The 26,848-nt window shown below is 42.1% G+C and overlaps 1 protein-coding gene across 1 annotated transcript in view; it reads left to right on the forward strand.

The window, feature by feature from the left end:
• The window catches only part of PPP1R1B (protein phosphatase 1 regulatory inhibitor subunit 1B), a 55,430-nt gene that overhangs the window by 25,290 nt on the left and 3,292 nt on the right, over positions 1-26,848 (forward strand). The window contains exons 2-6 of the mRNA XM_075177070.1: positions 9,647-9,707; positions 12,066-12,088; positions 14,823-14,898; positions 17,670-17,852; positions 17,943-18,041. Of these exons, the coding sequence (XP_075033171.1) occupies positions 9,647-9,707; positions 12,066-12,088; positions 14,823-14,898; positions 17,670-17,852; positions 17,943-18,041 (442 nt within the window). The remainder of the gene's footprint in view (positions 1-9,646; positions 9,708-12,065; positions 12,089-14,822; positions 14,899-17,669; positions 17,853-17,942; positions 18,042-26,848) is intronic.

A 26,848-nucleotide genomic window follows, 5' to 3' on the forward strand; every position in this document is an offset into this window, starting at 1 on the left:
TCCCAATTGTAAAGCGCTATGTAATTTGTTGGCACTATATAAATATCATCATCATCACCATTTATATATATAGCGCCACTGATTCCGCAGCGCTGTACAGAGAACTCATTCACATCAGTCCCTGCCCCATTGGAGCTTACAGTCTAAATTCCCTAATATACACACAGAGACAGAGACTAGGGTCAATATTGATAGCAGCCAATTAACCTACCAGTATGTTTTTGGAGTGTGGGAGGAAACCAGAGCACCCAGAGGAAACCCACGCAAACACAGGGAGAACATACAAACTCCACACAGATAAGGCCATGGTCGGGAATTGAACTCATGACCCCAGTGCTGTGAGGCAGAAGTCACCGTGATGCCCATAAATAAATGTTAATGATAAGGAATGGGATCAATTGGAGAAGTTGCAATATAGATGAGCCATTTTTTGAACATGTACATCGATAAAGTAGTGCTACGAACAAATCCTGCCTTCTTGCCTAAGGAAGTTTCCCTGTGTCGTATTAATCAAGCAATTGTACTTCTGTTATTTTGTCCAAAGCCAACTAATGAAAGTGAGGAAAGATTATATACTGTAGACCTGGTCAGAGCAATTTCTGTATATCTATCAAAAACAAAGGAATTTAGAAAGACGGATCTCATTGTACTTCCTGGAGGTCCATTTCAAGGGCAAAATCCATCCAAAGACATTGCTGTAAGACGTATTTAAGAAGTCATTAGACAGGTCTATAACTGGGCAGCACGGTGGCTTAGTGGTTAGCACTTCTGCCTCACAGCACTGGGGTCTTGAGTTTAATTCCCGACCATGGCCTTTTCTGTGAGAAGTTTGTATGTTCTCCCCGTGTTTGCATGGGTTTCCTCCGGGTGCTCCGGTTTCCTCCCACACTCCAAAAACATACTGGTAGGTTAATTGGCAGCTAACAAATTGACCCAAGTCTGTGTGTGTGTTAGGGAATTTAGACTGTAAGCTCCACTGGGGCAGGGACTGATGTGAGTGATTTCTCTGTACAATGCTGCAGAATTAGTGGCGCTATATAAATAAATGGTGATGATGATAAGTGGAAACAAATAAGGTGCCAAAAATACTGAGGGCACATTCGCCTGGGCACACAGGGCTCAGGCTTCAGCAAATGATCTATGCAAAGTAGCAGGCTGGTCATCGCTTCATGCCTTCTCCAGACATTAGCATCTGGATGGCTTAGCTTCGACTGATGCTCAGTTTGGAAAGAAAATTCTTCAAGCAGTTGATCAATAAAATATTTAATATGCATGGATTGAGCAGTGTTTTTGGACCCACCCTGTGCTATTGCTTGGGTACATCCAATTTATTAAGGCTGTCATGAGAGAAGAAATAAGCAAATTATACTCACTCTTAATTTGAGTTCCTTGACATACTCCATGGCAGCCCCAATATTTCCACCTATGTTATCTGTTTTTGTTTTCAGAGACAGCTTGGGATGCCACTCAAAGACTACAAAGGTAGTAAAAGTCAAACTATATACCTTCCGGGGATGTCACCTTTTCCCTGCCTCTTGCTGAATTTTCTGATAAGCTTGAATGCTATCAACACAGCTAAGGGTTAACCCATTTGTTATGGAGTACTTCAAGGAAATTAAATTATCAGTATTATATGCTTATTTGTGCTTCTAGAAGTCCACAGCCTTTTTCACCCTGTCTGTCCAACTCTGCTTTGCTCATTTAAATATGCAGCCCACAATACCATCATTTTGTTCTTGAGAAGTGACAGGCACAGAAAATGTGCCTACCTGGTAATGCTTTTTAGCTATGTATTTCTACTATCTGAGGTATTTAATTTCAGTGTGTGTGGGGGGGGCATCAGGGCCATCTTAACAACATTATGGGCCCCCGGGCAAAGCAGTGCACCGGGGCCCCTATATATATATATATATATATATATATATATATATATATACACACATATATATCACATTTTTTATGCACTGGTCAGCTGTCAGCGTCCATTGAAATAATAAAAAAACCAAAACCCTTAACTTACCTTTTAGTCAGCTTATTCTCCGATGCGATCCTCTTCACTTTTCTTCCGAGTCACTGCTGCTGCCTGCTGATTATAGTTGTTTTCGCGCGGGGGACTCCTCCGTGCTGCGCTCCACAATGGATGTCGGGTGTGATGACGTCACACCCGACATGCACTGCGAGCGCTACACGGAGGAGGAGACCAGGGAGGGAGCCGGATTGCCAGCTGACCGCAAGGTAAGTATTTTCTTTTTTTTTTCAGGATTTTTTTTTTCCAGCGCTGCCTCGGACGGGCCCCCTGGCCGTGGGCACCTGCCCATTGTGCCCAATGGAAGAGACGACCCTGGGGGGCATCCCACCCTAAGCTGCTCTCTGCATGCAACTGTATCATATGCAAACAGAACAGCTTTGTGTATTCCAAGACAACCAAAATAACATCTCTTGATGATATAAATACAAGGAAGTCGTAAAAAGAATGTAGTTACAGTAGTGACCGAGGGGAGAAACCCCCATAAACTTTCCCGAAAAAATTTAACTGATGTTTGATAGAAAGAAGAAACTAAAATTGACAGGGTTTGAGGGTGGTTTGATGCTATAAAGGGTTATTACCGTCACTTTATCGGGGTGATGGGCAGTGAATGTGATTGCATGAAGGCCGAGCCACTTCTTATCAGCACTGGGGGCTGCACTGAGCCTCAGTCTTGTCAGATAGTGCGAGGTCAGCTTATGACGGGAGCACTATAGAGATAAACACTGGGCGTGGTGTACTCTGCACTATGGGGCATGGAAGACTAGACTGCAAGCTCTGCTGCACATGGACAAGGATATTCTGTGTTTGTTGATCTAATTACTGTGCTATGACTCTTTGCATTGTTTGCAATGCCCTTTCAAGAGTTTGTACATCTCAGCTCTGAATGTATTGGCACTGTTTGGGTAGTAAGACTCTTTACGAGTACTTACACATGTAGTGGTCCGGACATTAACCTGCAAGGAATCTTATATGCGTATAAATGCTTCTACTAAATAGATGAAAGACTTCATGGGCTAAGTAAGACACTGGATGATCTTTAAATGATCCAGACATCTTCATTTAACTGACCATAATCATAGAAGCACTAGAAAACATTTTCTTCCCAAGGCAATTGCAGCTAATAAAAGCTTGTGGGGGTAGCTTAGCGTAGGGGCAGTGGTGAAGCTCAGGGCCATCTTTTCCATTGGGCACGATGGGCAGCTGCCCAGGGGCCCTACGGGCAAGGGGGCCCCATATGCACAGCTCTTAATGAGAATAAATAATCCTGCAAAAGAAAAAAACCTGCAAAAATAACCTTCAAGGGTCACTGAGCAAGTACATCTATCTATCTCTATATATCTATATCTGTATCTGTATACATCTATATATCTATATCTATATCTAGGGGCCCCGGTGCACTGCTTTGCCCGGGGGCCCATAATGTTGTTAAGATGGCCCTGGTGAAGCTACCGCCAGATCAGTCATTGCGGCTGCTAAAGAGGCCGTCTGCGCGGGAGGCACGGAGCCGCTGCCCCGTCTGCTATGGAGGCCCCTGCTCTATTTTTCTAAGCATGCGCAGGGGCCTCTGTAACAGATGGACTAGCATCATTGGGGCCACACCAAATGCTCCTGAGTGGGGGTACTTATTTTAGCTGTTTTACTTTGGGGTTTCATGTGTTTGTTATAAACCGAACCTAAATCGGCTCTCCGTACTCCCGAAGTCAACAAGGAACTGATGTAAAGATACGCGTGGTGTTGACTATGGGTGTAGGTTTACTCTGCTCTACTAGATCAGACACTGCAGGATACATACAATACCTATGTGGAATATAAAATCTCAAAAGAAAGAACAGAAAAATCATTAAGCAATTAATTTTACCTGTCAATAATATAGTCATTTATGATTATAAATGAAAATGTAAAAAAAAAATTATTTTTTTTAGCATTTTTCTTTTCTCTTGGAAAAACATTTATTAGGCTGTTCTTAATGTCTACTATACATAACTGACATTTTTACAGTTGCTCCTGATTGCAGACATGTTTTAGCATACTTACGCGACTGACATAACTAGGACTCAGGACTTAGACTAGACCTTTAGCTGGTGCAAAAGATACGGCAGAAAAACAAGTAACTTTGAGATGCCCACAGCTTGATTCGGACATGGCTGCTTGCGCTCGAGCATGCTGGCACTTGGAGAATCAGAATGTAACAGGCCTGAATAGCTGTAGTTTTGTACATTCACTTTCTGAGCAGGTGCAGAGTGAAAACTTGCCTACTTATTAAATCTGTACTCGGGGAGATCGGAGTACATATCATGTGACAGATGGTAGGAGGGGGCGTGACAATGTCATTATGTCACTATAGCCCCGTCCCTACCATAAAATACAGAAATTCAAGGTATTGAATAGCGGGAGACAGGGCTTAATGACACGACTAAGCCCCGCCCTCTGCCATTCAAAGCTGTGAATATCGGCATTTAACAGGGTCTGAGTGGTTTTCCTACTCTTCCGGGAGTCCAGGAGGACTCCCCGAAATTTGTGAGCCTCCCAGAAATTCCAGGAGAGTAGATAAGTATACTTTTTATTTTAATTTTACGGAGTGTACACAAATGGAATGTCTCATTTGATTGACATTAGTATCTAGTAATATATATTTATTCTATATATACATTCTTTTTGTTTTTTCACTTACACATTTCATTTATTTTTATTCCTATTGCTCTCAGTCACAACATTAATACCACCTGCTTAATGATGTGTAGGTCCCCCTCTTGCTGCCAAAATAGCTCTGACCTGTCAAGGCATGGACTCCACAAGACCTATGAAGGTCTTCTCTGGCATCTGGCACCAACACGTTGGCAGCAGACATTTTAAGTCCTCTAAAGTGCAAGATGGGACCTCCATGGCTCAGACTTGTTTTTCCAGCATATCCCACAGATGCTCGATCAGACTGAGATCTAAGGAATGTGTAGACCAAATCAACACCTTGAACTCTTTTTCATGTTCGTATCACCATTCCTGAACAATTATTGCAGTGGGACCTTGGCCATTATCCTGGGCAGCATAGTGGCGAAGTGGTTAGAACTTCTGCCTCACAGCGCTGGGGTCATGAGTTCAATTCCCGACCATGGCCTTATCTGTGTGGAGTTTGTATGTTCTCCCTGTGTTTGCGTGGGTTTTCTCCGGGTGCTCCGGTTTCCACCCACACTCCAAAAACATACTAGTAGGTCAATTGGCAGCTATCAAAAAAAATTTGACCCTAGTCTCTCTGTCTGTGTCTGTGTGTGTGTGTTAGGGAATTTAGACTGTAAGCTCCACTGGGGCAGGGACTGATGTGAGTGAGTTCTCTGTACAGCACTGCAGAATCAGTGGCGCTATATAAATAAATGATGATGATGATCCTGCTGAAAGGGTCCATTGCTTATCAGGGTATACTGTTGCCATAAAGAAATGTACTTGGTCTGCAACAATTGTTATGTAGATGGTATGTGTCAAAGTAACATCCACATGAATACCAGGACCCAAGGTTTCCCAACAGAACATTGCCCAGAGCATCACACTGCCTCCTCCGGCTTGCCTTCTTTTCATAGTGCATCCTTGTGCCATCTTTTCCCCAGGTAAACAACACATATGCACCCAGCTGTCTACATGATGTAAAAGAAAATGTGATTCATCAGACCAGGCCACCTTCTCCCATTGCTCATTTGTCCAGTTATGACGCTCACATGCCCATTGTAAGTGCTTTTTGGCGGTGGACAGTTGTCAGCATGGGTACTCTGACCGGTCTACGGCTATGCAGCAAGCTTCTACAATGCACTGTGTGTTCTGATACCTTTCTATCATAGCCAGCATTGACTTTTTCAGCAATTTGTGCTACAGTATCTCTTCTGTGGGATTAAATTCAAATATCTTGGTTGACAACATCACTCTTTCTCCTGTCACCCAAGCCTGCTGCCTTGGAGTCAACCTTGACTCAGCCCTCAGTTTTACCCCTCCCACACCAGTCCCACACCAAATCCTGCCACTTTCTCCTCACAAAATTCTGTTCCTCTCTCAGGAGGCAAACAAAATCCATTCACTCATCATTTCTCGTCTCAACTATTGCAACCTTCTTCTCACTGGCCTTCCTGACTCTCACATTTCTGACCTTCAAACCATACAGAATGTTGCGGGTAGGCTCATCTTCTTCTCCCACCTCTTCCGCTTCTCCTCTGCGTAAATCTTCATAAGCTCCATATACGTTTCAGAATGCAATTCAAACTCCTTAAACTCACTTACAAATTCCTTACCAATGCCTCTCCCCCTTACATATCTGACCTTGTCTCGAGGTACATACCTACCCAGCCACTCTGCTCTGCCTCTGACCTCCACCTCAATTCAACTCTCATTACCACTCCCATGTTCACCTCCAAGACTTCTGCTTTGGAACGCCCTACCCCGTCTCACTCGACTCTCCCCCAAACTTCAGTCCTTTGAACGCTCACTCAAAACTCATCTTTTTAAGCTCGCCTATCCTACCACCTCCTAACCATTCTATCCTTCACCTCCTCTTCCTCGCATGCCATCTCCATTTTCTCCCAGTTGGTCCTACTGTCTCTCACCACCCTTCTCTCTAGAATGTAAGTTCTCACAGGCAGGGTCCTCTTTACCTATTGTCCCACGTCTATCTACTGACTCCCTTATACGTCCCATCACAACTTTTGCTGCACTCTGTGTGAGTCCCCATAGCATTAGTCACACTTGTCTGTGCTACTTATGTGTATTATCTCATCTGTTTGTTACTTGCTCCTGTATCCGGCGCCACGGAAACTGTGGCGCCTTATAAATAAGAAATAATAATTGGACCACACGTAGCATTCTCTCCTCACCCGCATCAATCAACCTTGGGCGCCCATGACCCTGTCATCAGTTCACCAATTGTTCTTCCTTTGACAACTTTTGGTAGGTACTAGTCACTGCATACCAGCAACACCCCACAAGTCCTCCCATTTTGGAGATGCTCTGACCCAGTCGTTTAGCCATCACAATTTGGCCCTTGTCAAAGTTGCTCAGATCCTTCCGCTTGCCCATTTTGCCTCTTTTCAACACATCAATTTCAATAACTGACTGTTCACTTGCTGCCTAATATATCCTACTCTTTGACAGGTGCCATTGTAACAAGATAATCAATATTATTAATTTCAGTTATCAGTGGTTTTAATGTTGTGGCTGAATGGTGTAACTAATAATACAATTCTATTCTAGCATTTTAATACAAATTATCATGTGATACAAACAGGGATATGAGTGCGTATTTACACTATTATCTAGATCTCTCAGTGCATTTTAATTCATCATTAACCTCATTTGCAGAGATCAAATTTACACTGCCTCACCCACCCTAATAACACTACCAGATCCGCCCCTAGCAAATTATATATATATATATATATATATATATATATATAGTTATACACAGACACTAAATAGAAAAAAGTATTCGGATGCTTGACCATTACACCAACAGGGACTGTATTGACATTGTATTCAAAAACATATACACTATTTGGACAAAAGTATTCAGACGCTTGACCATCACACCAACAGGGACTGTAATAACATTGTATTCAAATACATATACTTTAATAAGGAGTTAGTCCCCCTTTGCAGAGATAACAGCTTCCACTCTTCTTGGAAGGCTTTCCGAAAGATGTTGGAGTGGTTCTGTGGGAATTTGTGCCCATTCATTCTGCAGAGCTTTTATGAGGTCAGGCACTGATGTCGGACGAGAAGGCCTGGATCGCAATTTCTGTTCCAGTTGATCCCAAAGGTGTTCGATGGGATTGAGATCAGGGCTCAGTGCGGGTCAAGTTCTTCCACACCAAACTCATCAAACCATGTTTTTGTAATCCTTGCTTTGGTCATGTTGACATAGAAAAGAGCCTTCCCCAAACTGTTGCCACAAAATTTCAAGCATAGCATTGTCCAAAATGACTTGGTATGCTGAAGCACTGGAGATAAGGGGCCTAGCCCAAACCCTGAAAAACAGCTCCATACCATTATCCCTCCTCCACCAAACTTTACAGTTGGCATAATGCAGTCATGCAGGTAGCGTTCTCACAGCATCCGCCAAACCCACTTGTCCATCTGACTGCTAAACAGAGAAGAGTGATTCATCACTCCACAGAACACGTTTCCATTGCTCCACGTGTCAGTGTGCTTTACACCACTCCTTCCGACACTTGGCTTTGGTCGTGGTGAGGTGAGGCTTGCATGCAGCTGTTCGGCAATGAAAACCCATTCCATTACTGCCAGTGTAAGCTGAGAACCCTTCAGCTATTAAATCAGCAGAGCGTTGGCAACTTTTAAGCACCATGCACCTTAGCAGTCATTGACCCCGCTCTGTGATTTTACATCGTCCTCTGCTTCTTGGCTGATTTGCCGTTGTTTCTAAACGCTTCCAATTTCTAATAATATCACTTACAGTTGACCATGGACTATCCATCAGGGATGAAATTTCACAAACTGTCTTATTGCAAAGGTTGCAACCTATCACGGTACCGCGCTTAAAGTCAATGAGCTCTTCAGAACGACCCATTTTGTATCACTATATATATATATATATATATATATATATATATATATATACACACATGTATAGTGATACAAAATACATATATATATTTTAGAATGAATGAATGAAACCAACGTGAGGTGGGTCAATTGGATTCCGGCCAGGTTTTAGGGGGGGTTAGGGTCCTGGTTGGAGCTCCTGTTGGTGTGTCCACTGGATGGAATTAGATGACGTTTAATATAAAAACAAAAACGACACTGGGCAGCCACCTCATGGGTGTGTTGGAAGAGCTGCTAAGCTGCTAATTATTTTCAAAAGGTTGACAGTTGCATCCAACTCATTGATAGCTTAATGACTTGAAGATTTAAATCCAGGCAACGCCGGGTACTTCAGTGATCCCCCTCTTCCACAGCGGCAGCACCATGCACTGACCAGACTGGTTTTCACCATGTCATGTGAGAATATTTTTAGTTGCAGTGTGCTTATTACTGTGTTGCAATGCATATTGTTGTGTTTCAATTTTTTACTGTCCTGCGTGATTAGGTTGCTACATCTCTGTGCGGCTGTAATTAGAGTCACTCAGACCTATAATAAGAAGCACAACACTGTGCTTTGTACCATATAAATGGACCTAGTGTTTCCTTACATGGGAAACTTAATGTGTAACATGCGTATACTTACATAATAATGTGAAAACGACTTTATACAGATAGGCTTAACCCATTGTGGGCCATTGCCTATTTTCCATGGAATGTTTTGCGGAACACTGTAGCAAGTTTACCTCAACTGTTTTGGTGCCAGTTGTGTTTTCTCTCAGTCCTGGGTGTGGATAAATCATGTTTACAAGGAACATATTTCAATTTTTAAAATCAATATGTGTTTTAGTGTGTAAATACAGTCTACAGATTAAAATACTCTTTGAAGAAAACTTTTTTAATTACTCTTTTTTTATTATGGACCTGATATAATAACATTACTAGAAGATAATGTTGAAATTAATATGATAAAACATGTAAAATAATTGTCAGCTCTATGGGTTATTAGACTCTCAATGTCACTGTAACTTTTTATTATTTTCTCTCTAGATCAGGAGACGCAGACCGACCCCAGCCACCCTTTTCCGTGTATCTGAACCTCAGTCCCCAGGTGAGGATCTACCACATCCAATTGTGTAAGGAGAGGTAATGTAGATCCAGATGACCTACAGGCAACATGACAATAATAAAGAGAATGAGAAGATAATAACCAGTGAATAGAGCAGGAGAAAAGTTCAAAGGTGCAGAGAGAATGAGAAACGGACAGAGCCGAAGACAGTGTACACAGAACAGGACAAATGAGAGTAAGGAAAACAGAGAATGATGTAAACAGTGTGCAGGTGAAGAGAAAATTAAGAGAAATAATTAAGAGATCAAACCAGAAGTAAAAATAGAACACAAGAAAAATCAGGCAATGCTAAAAAGAGAATGGGGAGGGCAGTGCAGAGGTAAGGAGACAATGGGAAGAGTAGCACAGAAATGAGGAAAGAATGAAGAGAGCAGAGGTGAGGGGACAATTGGTAGAGCAGAAGTGAGGAAAGATTATAGAGAGCAGAGCAGAGATGAGGAGAGAATGGAGAGAGCAGCCAGAGATGAGGAAAGAATGAAGAAAGCAGCACAAACAATGGGGAGAGAAGAGGTGAGAAAAGATTATAGAGAGCAGAATAGAGGTAAAGAAAGAATGGAGAGAGCAGCCAGTGGCGATGAAAGAATGAAGAAAGCAGCACAAACAATGGGGAGAGAAGAGGTGAGAAAAGATTATAGAGAGCAGAGCAGAGCAGAGGTGAGGAGAGAATGAAGAGAGCAGAGGTGAGGGGACAATGGAGAGCAGAGGTAAAGAAAGATTATAGAGAGCAGAGTAGAGATGAGGGAAGAATGAAGAGAGCAGAGGTGAGGGGACAATGGGGAGAGAAGAGGTGAGTAAAGATTATAGAGAGCAGAGCAGAGATGAGGAGAGAATGGAGAGAGCAGCCAGAGGTGAGGAAATAATGAAGAGAGCAGCCAGAGGCTAGGAAAGAATGAAGAGAGCAGAGGTGAGGGAACAATGGAGAGAGCAGAGGTAAAGAAAGATTATAGAGAGCAGAGCAGTGATGAGGGAAGAATGAAGAGAATGGCCAGAGTTGAGGAAAGAATGAGGAGAGCAGAGGTGAGGGGACAATGGAGAGAGCAGAGGTAAAGAAAGATTATAGAGAGCAGAGCAGTGATGAGGGAAGAATGAAGAGAATGGCCAGAGTTGAGGAAAGAATGAAGAGAGCAGAGGTGAGGGGACAATGGGGAGAGAAGAGGTGAGTAAAGATTATAGAGAGCAGAACAGAGGTGAGGGGAGAATGGAGAGAGCAGCCAGAGGTGAGGAAAGAATAGATTAATCAGTGCAGAGCTGAGCGAAAAATGAAGAGAGCAGCACAAAGGTAAGAAGAGAATGGGGAGAGCAGCACAGAGGTGAGGAAAGTATATAGAAAGCAGTGCTGAGCATAGTGGAGAGAGCTGCACATAAGTGATAGGAGAATGGAGAGAACAGCACAGAGATGAAGAAGGGATGGAGAAAGCAGAGGAGAGCAGAAGGGAGAAAGGTGAGGCAATGGTGAGAGCAAAACAGAGGTGGACAGAAAGGATATAAAAATAAAAGAACATATGGATGCATTAGGAAAATAGAAGGCATAATTAATTGAATAGAAAACCATGCTATCATTTGATGTTTTGCAATGCATGTGGTGAATGACCTTTGTGTAATTCACAATCCAATAAACTATATTTGTTGCTTTGGATTAAACAAATTACATTCTCCACTATTGAGGGTTATTTACTAACATTGCTCAAATCTGCTCTGAAACCCATAGAAACCAATAAGAATTTTGCTTATATTATCTAGTTCCCACATTTGCCACTTTATGCTATATTAGTAAATATCCCTCACTGTCTGTTGCATTCTTATCAGTGTTATGTCAGACTTGGTTATGTTGCAACGTGAGCAAACTGTTGACATCATACATGCATCAGACTTATTTGTCCTGGTGCCTGCATGGTTCTGCTGGTGTCTGCTAATCTTAGAGCAGAGTTTAAAGACAGAATAGGAACATGCATTTCTCAGTGACCCATGGTCTATAACAATGCTGGCACAGTTTTCAGAGCGGTTTGTTCATGTTCCGTTCTTCCTGGAAGGTAGCATAAGCTAATTCTGAGAAAACACTTATCTGAATCAGCCTTGAATGAATGAATATCAAATATATGCCTATATGTCTCTTCATTATTTAACCATGACTTACTGATGATAGGAATAGAACAGTAATGGCATATAGGCATCAATGTCTGCAAGTTGTCTGGATGTGGGTCTGAAATCTTCAGTTTGTAAATCTCTACTGCTTTCTCATGTTTCTTTTCTGTATCACGCAAATGCTCCCAAGTGCCTCTCTCTCCCCAATTCTTCCTTTTCCATTATTTTCTTACATCTTTATGTCCCATTGTTTTTCAGATGAAGACCCCACATTATATCAGGTCAGTGTTCCATCCCTGTTTTATCATTCACTCCGGTCAAGTATAAATGTCTTTGTTATTTTGACTTTTCCAGTCACTCTCCCTGTCCCCTCCTACTGCACATCCATTGCTCTCAGTACACCAGTAATTACAATATGTCCTTTATTGTACGATATTTTTGTCATAGACTCTGGCAGTGAATGGGTTGCATCTAGTTTAGCTATCTTTGGCTGGTCAAGCAACTAAACAGGTATATCACCCCCCCTCCCACCTTCCTTTTCGCAGACTGCACTCCTGCCCTTCCTCCCCCACCACATGTGGCCAAACTACGTAATGGAACTTGTGTCAAAGGAGGGGGGGTGATGTTGTAATTCAGAGAACTGAACAAAAGGGTTTATTTAAAGTAAAGAATGTTCTGCTCAAAATCACAGTGAACACAGCAAGGCCACCTGAGGAGCCATGTGGGGGTGGCAGCGGGCGAGGACACAGAGCATCAATAGTGCACTGTGTTCTCTATCACTGTTGTGACATTCAGTGAGTTCATTTATGAATAAGAGAAATGCAGGGGGGGGGGGGGGAATCATATTTTTGCACTAATTGTGCCTGTTTAGCAACTGTACAAAAACCAGTTTGCATTTTGGCATGAATATGCCATATGTGCAGATGCTCTGCACAGTTATATATGGGACTGCAGTTATATGTCATAGGAAAGCAGATGTTGGCAAAAGTTACAAGTTAACGTTATTACTTTTAGACAAACCTTTAATTAATTACGACTTTTTTCCTCCTAAAATAATATACATCTATGAGTTAAATAAAGCATGAGGGTAAGGTTACTACAGTGCAGTATTTACTTCTTTCATATCATTACATCTTAATGTTTTAATGACATTGGCTTAAGTACTCCTATTAATGCTCTTTCCCATACCAAATGCACCTAGATAGCGCAGACGGCATTCCCCCTTCTCCATTCTGGAATAAACGGTACAACATGCTCTGCTACCCAATTACCCACTTAGTTTACTATTGCAGTTACCTGGGCTGAAGTAACAATGTTATTTATACAGTTGCATTGGGGTTCACCGTTTTTTTTCCAACAGGGACAAACAAAAGTGAAGTAAAATAAGATTTAAAAGAGCCAAAGAGGACCTGTCAGCTACACAGAATGGAGGCAGTCATATTGCGGGCTAAATCAATATGTATAAGAATGCAGCTTATCAATTCACTCGACGCTAGTGACATCACTGTGCCATGAGGTACAGAAATGAATATCGGCTCTGCCTACAAAATGGCTGCCTCCACTTTGTAAAGGTGATGGGTCCACATTGACATTCACCCTTTGAAGCATTGACAGATGTATATAAAAGTTTCCCCTAGCGTTAATGGTTGACCCTGCATGTAACCTTCTCATCAAACTCACTGCAAGCTGTTCTCCTATATTATGAACCATTTCAAGCCAACAGTGGTTCTCTACATTGTCCTCATATATGGTTACTTACAGGAAGCCTAGTCTGTATGGGGAAATGTCAGAAGGACTAAAATATTAAATATCACATGTTCCAACATCTCCTATGAAAAATTCACATATATGCGAAAATTACAAGTAGCTTTTTTATATAAAGTAATCCCATTTAAAGTTTAATTGCCTTTAAGGGGTACAGCCACTTTTCTTCCCTTGTTCTTATCAGTCCAACCTCTATGCAGTAAGGAATACTGCTGGCTCTCTGTGGTCTTCAAATAGAAGAGTTCACCACTTTACACTGGACTGACCCAGAGCAGCGGTACAGCTAAGTCCCCCAGTGTTTTTATTTCAAAGAGTCAAAGGCACAACATAATAGCACTGCTGAGCAATTCTATTGATGTCAGCGGAGATGCATCATTGTAATGTTATTTAAGAAAGTTCTTAGATTTTGAGACAGCACAGAAACTCTTCACAGCTTGTAAAAACATTATTTATTTAAATTAATATTCTACTGAAACATTTTTATATGTTCTGTGCTGAATCTGTTTTGCTGTAATAAATAAAGCTAGTAAAATGTCGAAAATATCTTCTTTACATTGTAACCTACTTAATCTAAACAAGTATTTAACTATTGCCTTGATAATTTTCAGCACTTGAGCACTGTTATACAGAAGTCTATGGAGCAGAATGCAGAATGGCATGGTTTACTTACAAAGATACAGAGAAATTATGCTCTCTGTTTGAAATGCTATTCACGTGTCTCTGGCCCTGTGAGCATTCTGTCTTCCAAACCATAATCTGCACTTATTTGTCATCATCTATTTATATATATCGCCACTAATTCCGCTGTACAGAGAACTCACTCACATCAGTCCCTGCCCCATTGGAGCTTACAGTCTGAATTCCCTAACATACACACACAGACCGCATGAGACCAAGGTCAATTTTAATAGCAGCCAATTAACCTACTAGTACATTTTTGGAGTCATAAATGTTGAGTCTGATGCACCATGATGCATAGCGCTCAAAAACAGTAAAGTCGCATTAACCTATTTGTACACAATATAATAATGTAAAGAAATGTCATATCACAAGAGAAAATATAGTCCTGTGCTTATATTGTACTTCTGTATTTCTCTATGCACTTAAATAATTGTGACACATTTGCCCGTGCCCCTGATCCACTCAGTTGCACTCCGAACTGGACTGCTGCAAAATTGATGACTACTAGGGACTATGTTCTTGTTGAAATCAAGGTTTGACTTGTCCTCCACACTTCTTTGTCTCTTTCAGAAGCTGTCAGGCGATGCTCAACCACTAACGACAAAGAGACCCAATCCAGGTACCTACATCCCTCCATCAATTAAAGGTGAGGTGTCCTATCTTGCTTGTTTCCTGCAATATCTACTATGTTGCTGTTTGCAGTCCTAATGATATCACAATGGTTTACTGTATAACTATTGAGAAACAGAAAGTTATATACCTGTTTCACTGAATATATAAAGACAATAGCAATAATGACCCTGCTGTGCCCAATAAGAACTGTGCTTATTACTGTTATTAATGTGTCATGCTATTGTAAACCTTCTCCTTATTGTGGTGCAAGGTGTGTTGGTCCTAAGGCTCACACAGTACAGATAAATTAAGACTTTATAGGCCTGTGCATGTGTTTAACAATGAATTAGTGTGTTTGCTTAAGCGTACACAGACACAAGTGTAATATATAGTGCTGTCTTTTTAAATGTCATATTACATGTGCTCTCTATGTGAAGTGATACACCATTGACTGGCTGAAGACCAAGAAGCCATTCTGTGTTCAAGCTGCAATTTATGTTTAGGTCTACAGTGAAGTTGAAAAGAGTGTTCCATAGTACTAAATCCCCTCCCTTCCCAGTAATAGTACCCTCCCCTCGAACCACCATTCGTTCTATTTATTAGTTTCTTAGCCCTCATATATAGCCAGGACTTCTGCACGGCTGTGTGTATGGCAGGATCCAGGAAATTCCTTCCACAGGTGCTCTAAAGTGCCTAATTGTGACACACTTTTTGTAAGAAAACCTTTACCGAGCTAAGTGACACTGGAAAAGCACAGATGGAGAAGAAATACTTCCATTGAGGGAGATCAAGACCATTCCTGACTTGAGACTATCACTGGAGGAATAGAGGCAGTAGACAGAGTTGAAAACCTTAGGTCAGGAATCCATGCCCCTGTACCTTTAGTCTGATGAAATGGGAGGCAACGATAATATCTGAACCACTTTGGGGTACTAAAGTGGTTAAGATAAAGAGGATGAATCTGAATAGCCATGGGACTGCCAGCATGTCTTGAAATATGACCCCGGGTCCTGGCACTACAGAGAAGATGTTTTTAATTGAGCAGCAATACCAGTAATCTCTTTGGAGACCCACAAATGTCTACGATCCTGAGAGACCATTGATGAAGTGACCACTTGCCAGGGTCTAGGTGCTGACTACTTAAAAAAATCCTCGGGAATGTAGATTGGCAAGGTAACTGTAACAAATTACTCCATCCATCATATGATTCAAGCTGCTTGCATAATGACTTAGGAAGTAGCACTTATAAAGAGAGACCATGTCTCTTGGACATAGTGGTGAGTATACACCACCCTGACACTGAAATTTGGCATCCATACTGACCATCATCAGGGAAGGTTCACCACACCACCAGGTCAGATGGATACACCCACAATTTTGGGGAGGCCAGCACCCTGGGAGACAGTTGGATGCAAGTCAAAATGTGCTAGAGACCCACTCCATGACCACATACATTACATAATGGTTGTGTGGCAGCTGGTCAGGAGGGGACACATTAACCCTGGAGGCAGAGGATCTTTCCCAAGGAAGGAATATATTCAGTAGCACTTTACCATAAAGGAGAACCAGAAATAACATGGAGGTCAACATGACCAGCAATGTCTTTCCATTGTCTGGGTGATAAGTTTGAGATGTTAGATCACTAGCCCGCTGCATTAGGCCTTCACTAGGATTTTGAAGACACACAGAGCTGGAAACGAATGTTAATAAATAAAAACGGAGCTGGTCTGTGGAAAGCAGGGATCAATGCCAGGCAGCTTGTGATACTGTCCTTCTTGCCTACAGGCTGCTAAGGCAGGCTAAAGTAGCAGACAAGTCACTGCAAGACAGACAAGCTGCTGACGTGATAGGCTGCTGCTGAAGGGTCCACACTGTTGCTATACTGACATGCAACTTGAAGGGGACTCCTATTGGCTAGCATTACCACCTTAGCATGACCTATATGGCCCTGTACTCTCCAGTGGAAGTCTCCATGGAGTGTGCCCTGGATAGTCATACCATTACCCCTCAGGGATTGCATGTTTGATCCATTTCAGCTGTAGTCATTAGGACAGGTAATGACCTTTCCTCCCAGGAAGGGGTCTCTTTCGCCACAGCTACAGTTGGGGACAGAGGTAGAGGTGAGGGAAGCCTGCATTGGGTTTAGCAGGATGGTAGGTGGTAGCAGGCACAACCCTGCCATCCTCCAGGAGACAGCTGGACTTTCCTTTATGCAGAGCTGGAAATAAAGTAAAAATTAAAGTAGAAATATAAGCTAAAATGGTAAAGGGCCCTCCTTATGTGCAGAGCGCTGGCACATGGAAGTAGAGGTTATAGAAGAGTGATGAGTCTCCGTTCCCCTATAACATTGCAGAAAAAGATTTAATAGGTAGCAGTAATGTTACTTTGCAGTTTTTTGTTAAAGTCACCATGTTGGCAAAATAACTGCCATTGCTCAATCTCTATCTATCTAGAATGTGTTTTTTAATTTCAAAATCAGTTTGTAGGTGCTTCTAAGAGACCAGATTCAGGAAATTCCATTGTCTGTATCCATCGCCTTGAGATAAATGTATTTTCCGTTACCAAAGATAGGAAGGCTAAGCCTTCTATAAGCTATGAACTGTTGTTGTGATTACAAAAATATAAAATGCATGAAAATCAGAAGTTACTAGACCGCAATCCTAAAAATATAAAGATGAAATATAATTTTGGGCAATTCCCTGTGAAAAAGGTATAAACTTCATGGTGATGTATGTATTTCCATAGAAATCCTACAGTATGTCTTTTTCATTGTCATTAGGCTGTATTTGACTTTGTGATTTGCAGCTGTCCAGCGCATTATCCAGTCTCATATGCAGTCCCTTGCCTCTCTTGGTGACAGTGATGATGATGATGATGATGATGATGATGATGACCTTGAAGAAAGCACAGAGGATACCGGGATAGAAGAACCCAATATAAGACCCACATCTGAGGATTGCCTGGAATGCGGTGTGAAATGCAACACAGGTAAAAAAAAAGCACCCCCTCTGGCATCTCTGTCATTTTAATTACTGTGTCAGTCACCTAAAAGCCATTATTTTTACTATTTATTCCCAGGTGATGAGGGCCCACCCGGTAGCAATCTGGAGACCCTTCTGACCCACACCTTGCTGGAGGACAGAGCAGGGATTATGGAAACACGTGACACACACACAGGTACATGGTTTAAACTATTTAAAATATTTTTGCAATCTCATGCAACTAAGAAAATTGCTTTTATTAATATCTTATGTGCAGATTTTAAATTAGGTCCTTTTTGCTACCTGTCAAATAAGTGCAAGAGGAACTTATTCTTGCTCCTGAATGTGAAACATACAGATCTGTAACCTGTTGCTCTCCAGCTGTGGATGAATACTTGTACAGCTGCAGTTTGTCTAAGGCTGGTGTAGCCATGTGAACACCATTGGTTTGGTTAGACCCCACGGCTACCACTCTATGATTGGCACATAGCAGCTAATCACACAAATACACATTTGGGAAACCTCAGCTATACTGACACTCCCTGATACAACTTCCCTGCAGTTGTGCTTGTGTGTTCCTGGGATGACCAAATGTAATGTTGAAATCAATGGCACAATAGTCAAAAGTATAAAATAACTACATTAAAGTCCAGGAATGCAGTATGTAAACCAGGAAAAAATTAATGTGACATGTCACATTCAACAACTATTCTGCTGTAAAACTTCAATTCTGGAAAATGATGGGTGAATGGTGTTATTGAATATGGGTATGTGGCTTTACTTTTCTCTGGTGTCATAGGAATTTTTCCTTTTGGAAAGAAGATTAACCCAGTGGTGGATTAAAACTACCAATGGACCGGAATAATACTGAAACCATTGCAGAAGATATAGCAAATATCTAATTAACGCTGAATACCACCATCCCCATTAATGTCTATGGGAACAGTGAACTGAAACAATTTATCAAGCTTACCTTTATGGAGTTTGCAGTCTATAACTAACGGCATCTGAAGATGAAGTTAGCAGCTGTAATCAAATGGCTACAGTATGGTACCACCTAGCTATATACTGTGGCATAGGGATTGGTTTGCCACAGGCTTCTAAGGGAGGAGTTATGTATTTAGCTGGCAATCGGCAGTGCAAGGCTACAAACAGAATTGCATATTTATACAGTAATGCACCTAGGTTAATGAGACACAGGTGGAGAACATATGTGTGACAAAATAATAACAAAAAGTCTGATTTAACATATTTTGAAGTGGTTTAAAAACATATTTATTCCACAACTAGTGGCAAGCTGACAGTGTATGTCTGCACTCAAACAGAACACCTGCAGATAACTCCTTTTTAAAGGGAAGATGGGAGTGTCATCTGTACATCAAGTTAGGGCTATGGGACTATTTAAAGCTGCCTTTTCTTTTGTACAGTGTGACTGATGACAGAGAGTGGCCGGTGTCTAGGGAGCTGGTCTTACTTTAGCATTAAGGTCACAAAAAAGTGTGTGCATCTTGATATTATGAATTACTTTGCCATCCTGTCAATAAAGGCAAAGTAAAAAGCAATAACGTGTTCTTGTCTGCATCACCAGAAGTGTGCCTGTGTCACAAGTGGTGTTAGAAGTGTGGATACATAGGGAAGCAAGTTTCTGCCACCCAAACCACATAGACATTAACATGGAGGAAGTTTTGAGAGCCCTCATGAATGTGGCCGCTGCATAGCAAGAGCAGCAAGCTCGGGTGCTATGAGCTGCAGAGGCACAGGAGGAAAGCACCAAGCTCTTAAGGGAAAAGTTAGTCCAGGTGAGACGTGACAGAAATGTACCACCTGGTCTGGCTTTGCAGAAAATGTCACCAGCTGATGACAAAGAAGCGTATCTGGTGTCCTTTGAGAGAGCTGCAGAAAGGGCAAATTGGCCTCCTGAAGTTTGGACGGAGATGCTGGCATCATATCTACCTGGTGAAGCTCAGCGAGCTTAAATGGATCTGGATGAGGACCGGACCTCTGATTATCCGTGTCCAAAGTCTGAGATATTGGCTCGCACTGGTGTTTCCAGGCCAGGCTGAGCCCAGGGTTATCACAGGTGGGACTATGACAAAGAAAAAAACAGTCAGAGCACAATTGGCTGAGCTCTCCAAAATTTTTTAAAAATGGCTGCAACCAGAAAATTCGCTTACTCCGATTATTGAAGTGTAGATCACTGTATCCAGGGGCTGGATGGCATTCTGCAAAGGTAGGCGTTGCAATTGGCCCACAGACTTATGAAGAGCTTGCTAAAGTGGTAGAGAGGTTTTGTGCACTACAGAAAATGAACAAAGCACCTGCGTTCATGCCAAAGGCGATGCCATGTTAAAAGCCAGATTTGACAATCCTTGCTATAGGGTCCAATGGTAAAACTGCTACTGACAGAGGACCAGTTACAAAGGTGTCTAATGTGAAGTGCTTCAAATGTGGTGAGCCAGGCCACTTCCAGGCTGAGTGTCCTAAGCTACCGGAACCCATGGACTGTTCTGTTGCACATGTTGGGCCTGCTTATCCAAGATCTTATAGTATGAGTACCACATCAGGAAGTCATTGTTTGTTTCAAGTGACTGTGCTGATCAACCAAAAATCTTGTCCTAGCTTTGGTTGACTCTGGGAGTGAGTTTACATTGGTTTCCAGCTCTGCCCTACCCGAAACCATAAGTCGGTTGCCCAAGGTGAAGGCCCTCTGCATACATGGGACAACTGAGGAATATGATAGAACACATCTGCCAGTCACACTTAAAAAACAAACAGCTATGGTGCTGGCTGCCATAGCACCAAAGCTGCAGTGTCTACTTATTCTGAGGCGAGAGGACACAGAGCAGATAATTTGGAGAACCACCAAGTAGCTGTAAGGCAGAATGGAATGTAGCCCCAGGTATATGGAAATTCAGGAACTGGACAGATGCTGTGTGATGATCAGCAGTATAGCCACAAGCCTTATATCAGAATAGGCTGAACAGGTAGTACTGCGAAGTGATGAGCTGCAGGACTCAGAAGGACTGAGATATACATAAGTGTAGTAATTCAGGAACAGGACAGATGCTGAGTAATGCAGTATAGTCACAGGTCTTAGCAGCGGATTAGGCTGAACAGGTGTAACTGTGAAGTGATGAGCTGCAGAGAGCAGAAGCACTGAGATCCACACAGGTGTTATAACTCTGGAACAGGACCAATGATGAGCAATGTACTGTAGTGAAGTCACAGGTCTTGACTGTGGAATAAGCTGAACAGGAAATACTGTGAAGCGATGAACTGCAGAGAGCAGAAGCACTGAGATCCACACAGGTGTTATAACTCTGGAACAGGACTGAGGACGAGTGAAGCTGCAGCAGTTGAATGAACGTCCTTACCCACAAAGTCAGGAACAAAGGTAAGTATAAGCACAAACTGGAGTCAGAGGTGATGCTTCCTATCAGGTAGGGAGATCGGATGATCTGACACTCATGTAAAGGAGGAAGACCCTTATAAAGGGAACTGGCTGGTGATCATCCAATTACTGCGGAGCAGTGGTTTTAAAGGTTCCCGGGGTTGCGCATGTGCAGAATACTTGGCAAAATGACGTCTTAGGATAGAGGAACGCCAAGCTGTACTGCAGATAGCAGTAACCAAGGGAAACCAATGTACAGAATGGAACTAAACCAATGAGAAGCGTGATACAAGCCTGGGGACAAGGTCTTAGTCCTGATCACAACCCATGAAAACATTGGTAAGGTCCGTATGATGCCCTACAGGATGTCGGTTCTGTCAATTACAGGGTCCGTCAGTTGGGGAGGAGAAGGGAAAAGCAAATAGACCATGTCAATCTCCTTAAATCTTGGTACGATGAGGACACTTCTGCTTGGGTAGTGAGTACTGTCATTGAAAAGTCTCCAGTTCCCATAGAGCCAGCTTTATATGTTCGGCAGAAACATCAGACTGGGGAAATGATATGTCGGAACATGGATGTCTTCTCTCCCATTCCTTGGTGCACTACTTTAATTAAACACGACGTTGTCACTCTGCCGGGAGTTGTCGTAAAGCAGAAGCCAGATAGGCTGACATGAGTAGGGATACTGAGTAGATGGTCCAGCCGGATGTGATTGAGGAATCCACTAGTGTGTGGTACAGTCCTATTGTGCTTGTCCCAAAACCCATTGGGAGTATTAGGTTTTGCAACGACTTTAGGCGGCTGAAAGCGTATCCCAGTTCCATGCCTACCCGATGCCACATGTGAACAAACTAGAAAAAATCTAGCTAGCAATGACTATTTGACTAATCTTGACCTAACAAAGGGGTATTGCCAGGTTCCTCTAACTTCCTTAGCCAAGCCAAAGGCCGTATTTTCCACCCGATGGTCCCTTCCAATATAAAGTCCTACCCTTTGAGTTGCATTGGGCACCTGCCACCTTCCAAATGGCCATAAATAAATTGCTATGACCTCATACAACTTATGTAGGTGCTTACTTAGATGACAGATGTGAATGAGTTCTTTGTACAGCGCTGCTGAATCACTGCTGAATCAGTGGCGCTATATAAATAAATGGCGTTGATGATGATGATGATGACGACGACATAAGGATTTATACTGCAAGCTGGTTGTCACATCTGGCCAAAGTCGAGGCGGTTTTAGCTACATTGAGGTCTGCGGGATAAACAGCTAATCCAGATAAGATGTGCCATACCTATGAGAAAAGCCAAATATTTGGGCTACATTTTTGGGCGAGGGCAAGTAAAATCCCAACTAGACATAGTGAAAGCAGTCAAAAACTGGCCAAGATTGGAAAATAAAAGGAATTGCAGTTATGAACCTTCCTAGGCTCAGTAGGTTACTACAGGTGATTTGTAAGCCATTTCACCACTAAAGCTGCTCCACTTAAAGACATGTAAAAGAGAAGTTGTCCAGACAGGTTTTCCTGGTCTGACTCTGCAGATTCAGCTTGATAAGATCTTTGCTAAGTCCTCTGTTCCTCTCCAGTTCTACAAACATATGACTTTACCCGGAGGTTCTTCCTCCAAACCAATGCCTCTGGAGTCGGCTTAGGTTCAGGCTTATCACAGGAGAAGAATGGTATAGAAATTGCTGTCCTGTATCTGAGTCAGAAGTTATGTCCGAGGGAACAAAAATATGCAATCGTGGAGAAGGAATGTTTTGCCATAAAATGGGCTCTAAGCTATTATTCACATAGCAGAGAATTCTCATTAATAAGGGATCATGCACCATTGTGAAGGATGCAGAACAACCATGAGGTAAATGCCAAAGTAACCCACTGGTTCTTGGCACTTCAACCTTTCAGGTACACAGTAGAACATATACCCGGATTCTGCATAAAAAAGCAGATTCATTGTTACAAAAATGTGTGCTCCTTGCGAAGTCCGCACCCCTCCTATTTGGTGATGCTAAGGGGAGGGATATGTGACAAAAGGAGTAATTTTCCACAGGCTTCCAAGAGAGGAGCTATGCATTTAGCTGGCAATTTGCAGAGCAAGGCTGCAAACAGAGTTGCATATTTGTACAGCAGTGCACCTAGGTTAAAGAGACACAGGTGGAGAACATATGTGTGACAAAATAATAATAAAGAGTCTGATTTAACTTGCATATTTTGAAGTGGTTCAAAAGCATATGTTTTCCACAGCTAGCAGCAAGTGGACAGGATGTGTCTGTAATCAATAAAACACCTGCAGAGAACTCCTTTTTAAAGGAAAGGTGGGAGTGTCATCTGTCCATCAAGTTAGGGTTGTGAAAGGAGTGTAAACTATTTAAACCTGTCTTTTCTTTTGTACAGTGTGACTAATGCCATACAGTGACCAGTGACTAGGGAGCCAGGCTCTCTTACTTTAGCAGTAGGGTCAAGAAAGTGTGAGCAACTTGATGTTATCAATTACTTTGCCATCCTGACAATGAAAGCAAGTTAAAAGCAAGTAGGTGTTCTTGTGTGCCTCACCAGAATATATTGCAAACAATTTTGATATTTACATCAGATGGATGACATGAATTAATATGACTATAGGAAGAGGAATATGAAAAATGATTGAGTGATAAATAGGCATAGCTAGGAGTGGCCAGTGGGCATGCCCGATCTTCCGGCACCAGTTATCTCCAGTTCTTCATTCTCTTTTCAGTACACTAGCTCACCTACACACTGTCTGTATTTGGAAACTAAAATTTGATATAATTTGAAATGAGTAAATACTTAAGAATTTGTGCTGTTATTGAAAGTTGGGAATGAGAGGAATAGCCAGTAGATATAATGTGGTACTAGTAGTCTCACACATAGTGTAGGAGATAACAGCCCTAACTCCCACTTTGGCATTGGATTACTTATAAAATAATTGCTGTCTCTACATGTTACCACAAGTTAACTCCTTCACTACTGTCTGACGCAGATTTGTCTGCAGCTACATACCTCTATAAGCCCCGTGGTAATCGGTATCCCATTGCTTGGGATACTGACACCGAATACACCGGCGCTTCATTGTGACGTCACTGAAGACAGCGACATCTACATTTAAACAGGTATGTTAATATTAAGAGTTAGGGGTTAGGGTTAGGCTGCAGCAAACGTTGGTGACATCACAATGAAGTGCCGGACTCCAGCAGCTTCGCATTTTGCACCAGTCGCATAGTTATTTCGCTCATTTCCTCGGTCGGTGACAAGGTAAGTGTAGATTTTAATAGGTAGTTGATTTTAAGCCTTCGAATTTGTTTTGTAGGTGTATTGGGTGTCGGTATCCCATACATCAGGATACCGTACCCAACCCTATAAGACGGCTGCATGAGTCTACATAGAGCGGCTGTAAAGGTCTTATCTGCTTATAACTTAAATGACCAAAAGGATTTTAACATTTGACTGCCAATCTGGGGATTCCTGCATGGTACTGAAGTTCTCTTACCCCAACCCACCCCATCAAATCTACCCAAGTGTTGTTCTCTAAAGTAAAAAGAAAACATGAAAAAAAAATGTAGTAAGGTTTTAATCCTGATGTATTCCCATAGTAGAGGCTAAAGACAATGAGTCATCCTTGGGTGGGTGCTTGAGAATAAGAGAGTAAGAGAGACGAGAATGGCAACAGGCGTAGGTGTGACAGCCCTTCCACCTTCACATCTTCAACCTCAGTTCGTCCACGTCTCTCAGCTATAAAATTCTGATTTTAATGGAAATGAGAGGAGTGACAAAGATTGCAATGACTGTTTTAAAAAGCCAAGTGGAGTTGAGTTTCAAAAAACATGGGAACACAAACATTGGGGGGGCTAAGGATGTCAGATTTTAAATTAAGGGCTGGTTCATTTTTACCTGCCGCGTATTAGTCTGGTATGTATGTAAGGCAAGGGGTGCTATGAGCGAATTAGCCTAGGACAGCCTGAACCCTTAATCATGCCCTGCAGGCACATTAAGTGTAAACTAGTTACAAATATTTTTACTATTATTTGTATTTATGGCATCATAACTTAAAACAAAATGTGCAACTCTGTTCCAGAGAGACACAAATGCAAAGCTGAACTTCTGAAAAACACCTTGGAATGGTTTTATATTTGTGAGAAGATGAATATTAGTCATGTGCACCTCTAGGATAAACAGCTGTACAATCTATAGTATGTATAAATGTACCTGTAGATCCTAGTCAATTGATAGGCATAGTATTGGTTCAGGCACAAAAAGGTTACCCCCAATATGTGTAGATGACAGTTACACTTTAAGGGGACTATTCCAAACAAAAACATATGACAATCATGTTAAGTTACCGAGGCCCTTCCCTATAACAAAGTATACACAACATCAGAGGCAGACACACAGGTCTGTAGAAGTAAATCATGCCAGAAGAGATGTGTTGTGATCTCAGAAAAAGTAATGTTTATTTATATAGGACTCAGATACTTGTGCAGCCTCAAGGAATGACATTATAGTTAATATCAGCCCCACAAGCCACTTATCCTTTGAAGTAACACATAGACCTTATTCTGAGATATTCATGCAGTTCAGGGCAGTTGAAATAACAGAGTGAATGTTATCACTTTCTCTTCTTGCCAAAGTATATTCCAAGTTGCGTAATGTTGGTGTTTCTTTTTTCATTTGTCATTTTATTGTGCAATATTCTTTACTGCAGATTTATTACTGCATTTATACACAGTTATTTTTTTATCCACCACTCAATTAAAGGTACAGTAAGCTCTAACATAATACATTTATCCCACCCCAGTATAATATACCCACCACTCCTGCAACCTTCCTTCCTGTCACTTCTCCTCTGTGCAAGGCTTCAATTAGAAGTCCTGCTAGGCCAGTTATGTTACCAACCCACTTTCAGCTGGTTTAAGTGCACACTTGGCTAACTAGGTTGAAATGACCATCCCTCTTCCAGTTTTTATACCAGATTTGAGGAGGCAAAGAGCAGGGCTATTCTGCTGCAAATCTGCAGCATATAATGATGGCCATACAGTAACCGCTGAGTGCTTAGCGTTAGGATGTCATTATGTTACAGCCATTGGAAATTTATAAGTGTCCATATGGAAAATGTAAGTGAATGGTATCTAATAGTTTTACAATGAAGGCAGTAGAAGGGGCGCTATGGCACACCACCGTATACTAGCCCACTTCGACCACATCGATAGCCCCCCCACCTCCTTCAGGTATAAAAACCAAATAGCGGGCAGACATTCCAAGTTGGTCAGGTGAATGTGCACTCGCACGCTTGGCTAGCTGAAGATGGGCCTGTTGTTGCTATATGGTAACAATATTGACCTAGCAGGGCTTATCACTAAAGGCCTGAAGAACAGGGGAAACAGGTAGGTATACCATGCATACTTGCCAACTTTTAAGACCTGTACTCCGGGAGATCCCAGGAGGACAGGCCATGTGACAAGTGTAGGGGGGTGTGGTGACACTGTAGCATCACCATAGCCCCGCACTCTATTATAGAAAAAAAACGAAATTTGCGGCACTGAATAGCGGGACTTAATGGTTCCACAAATGTCCAGGAGGTTGCCTATTCTTCCTGGAGTCC

Source organism: Mixophyes fleayi, chromosome 6, assembly GCF_038048845.1.
Source record: "Mixophyes fleayi isolate aMixFle1 chromosome 6, aMixFle1.hap1, whole genome shotgun sequence".
NCBI classification, from domain to species: domain Eukaryota; kingdom Metazoa; phylum Chordata; class Amphibia; order Anura; family Limnodynastidae; genus Mixophyes; species Mixophyes fleayi.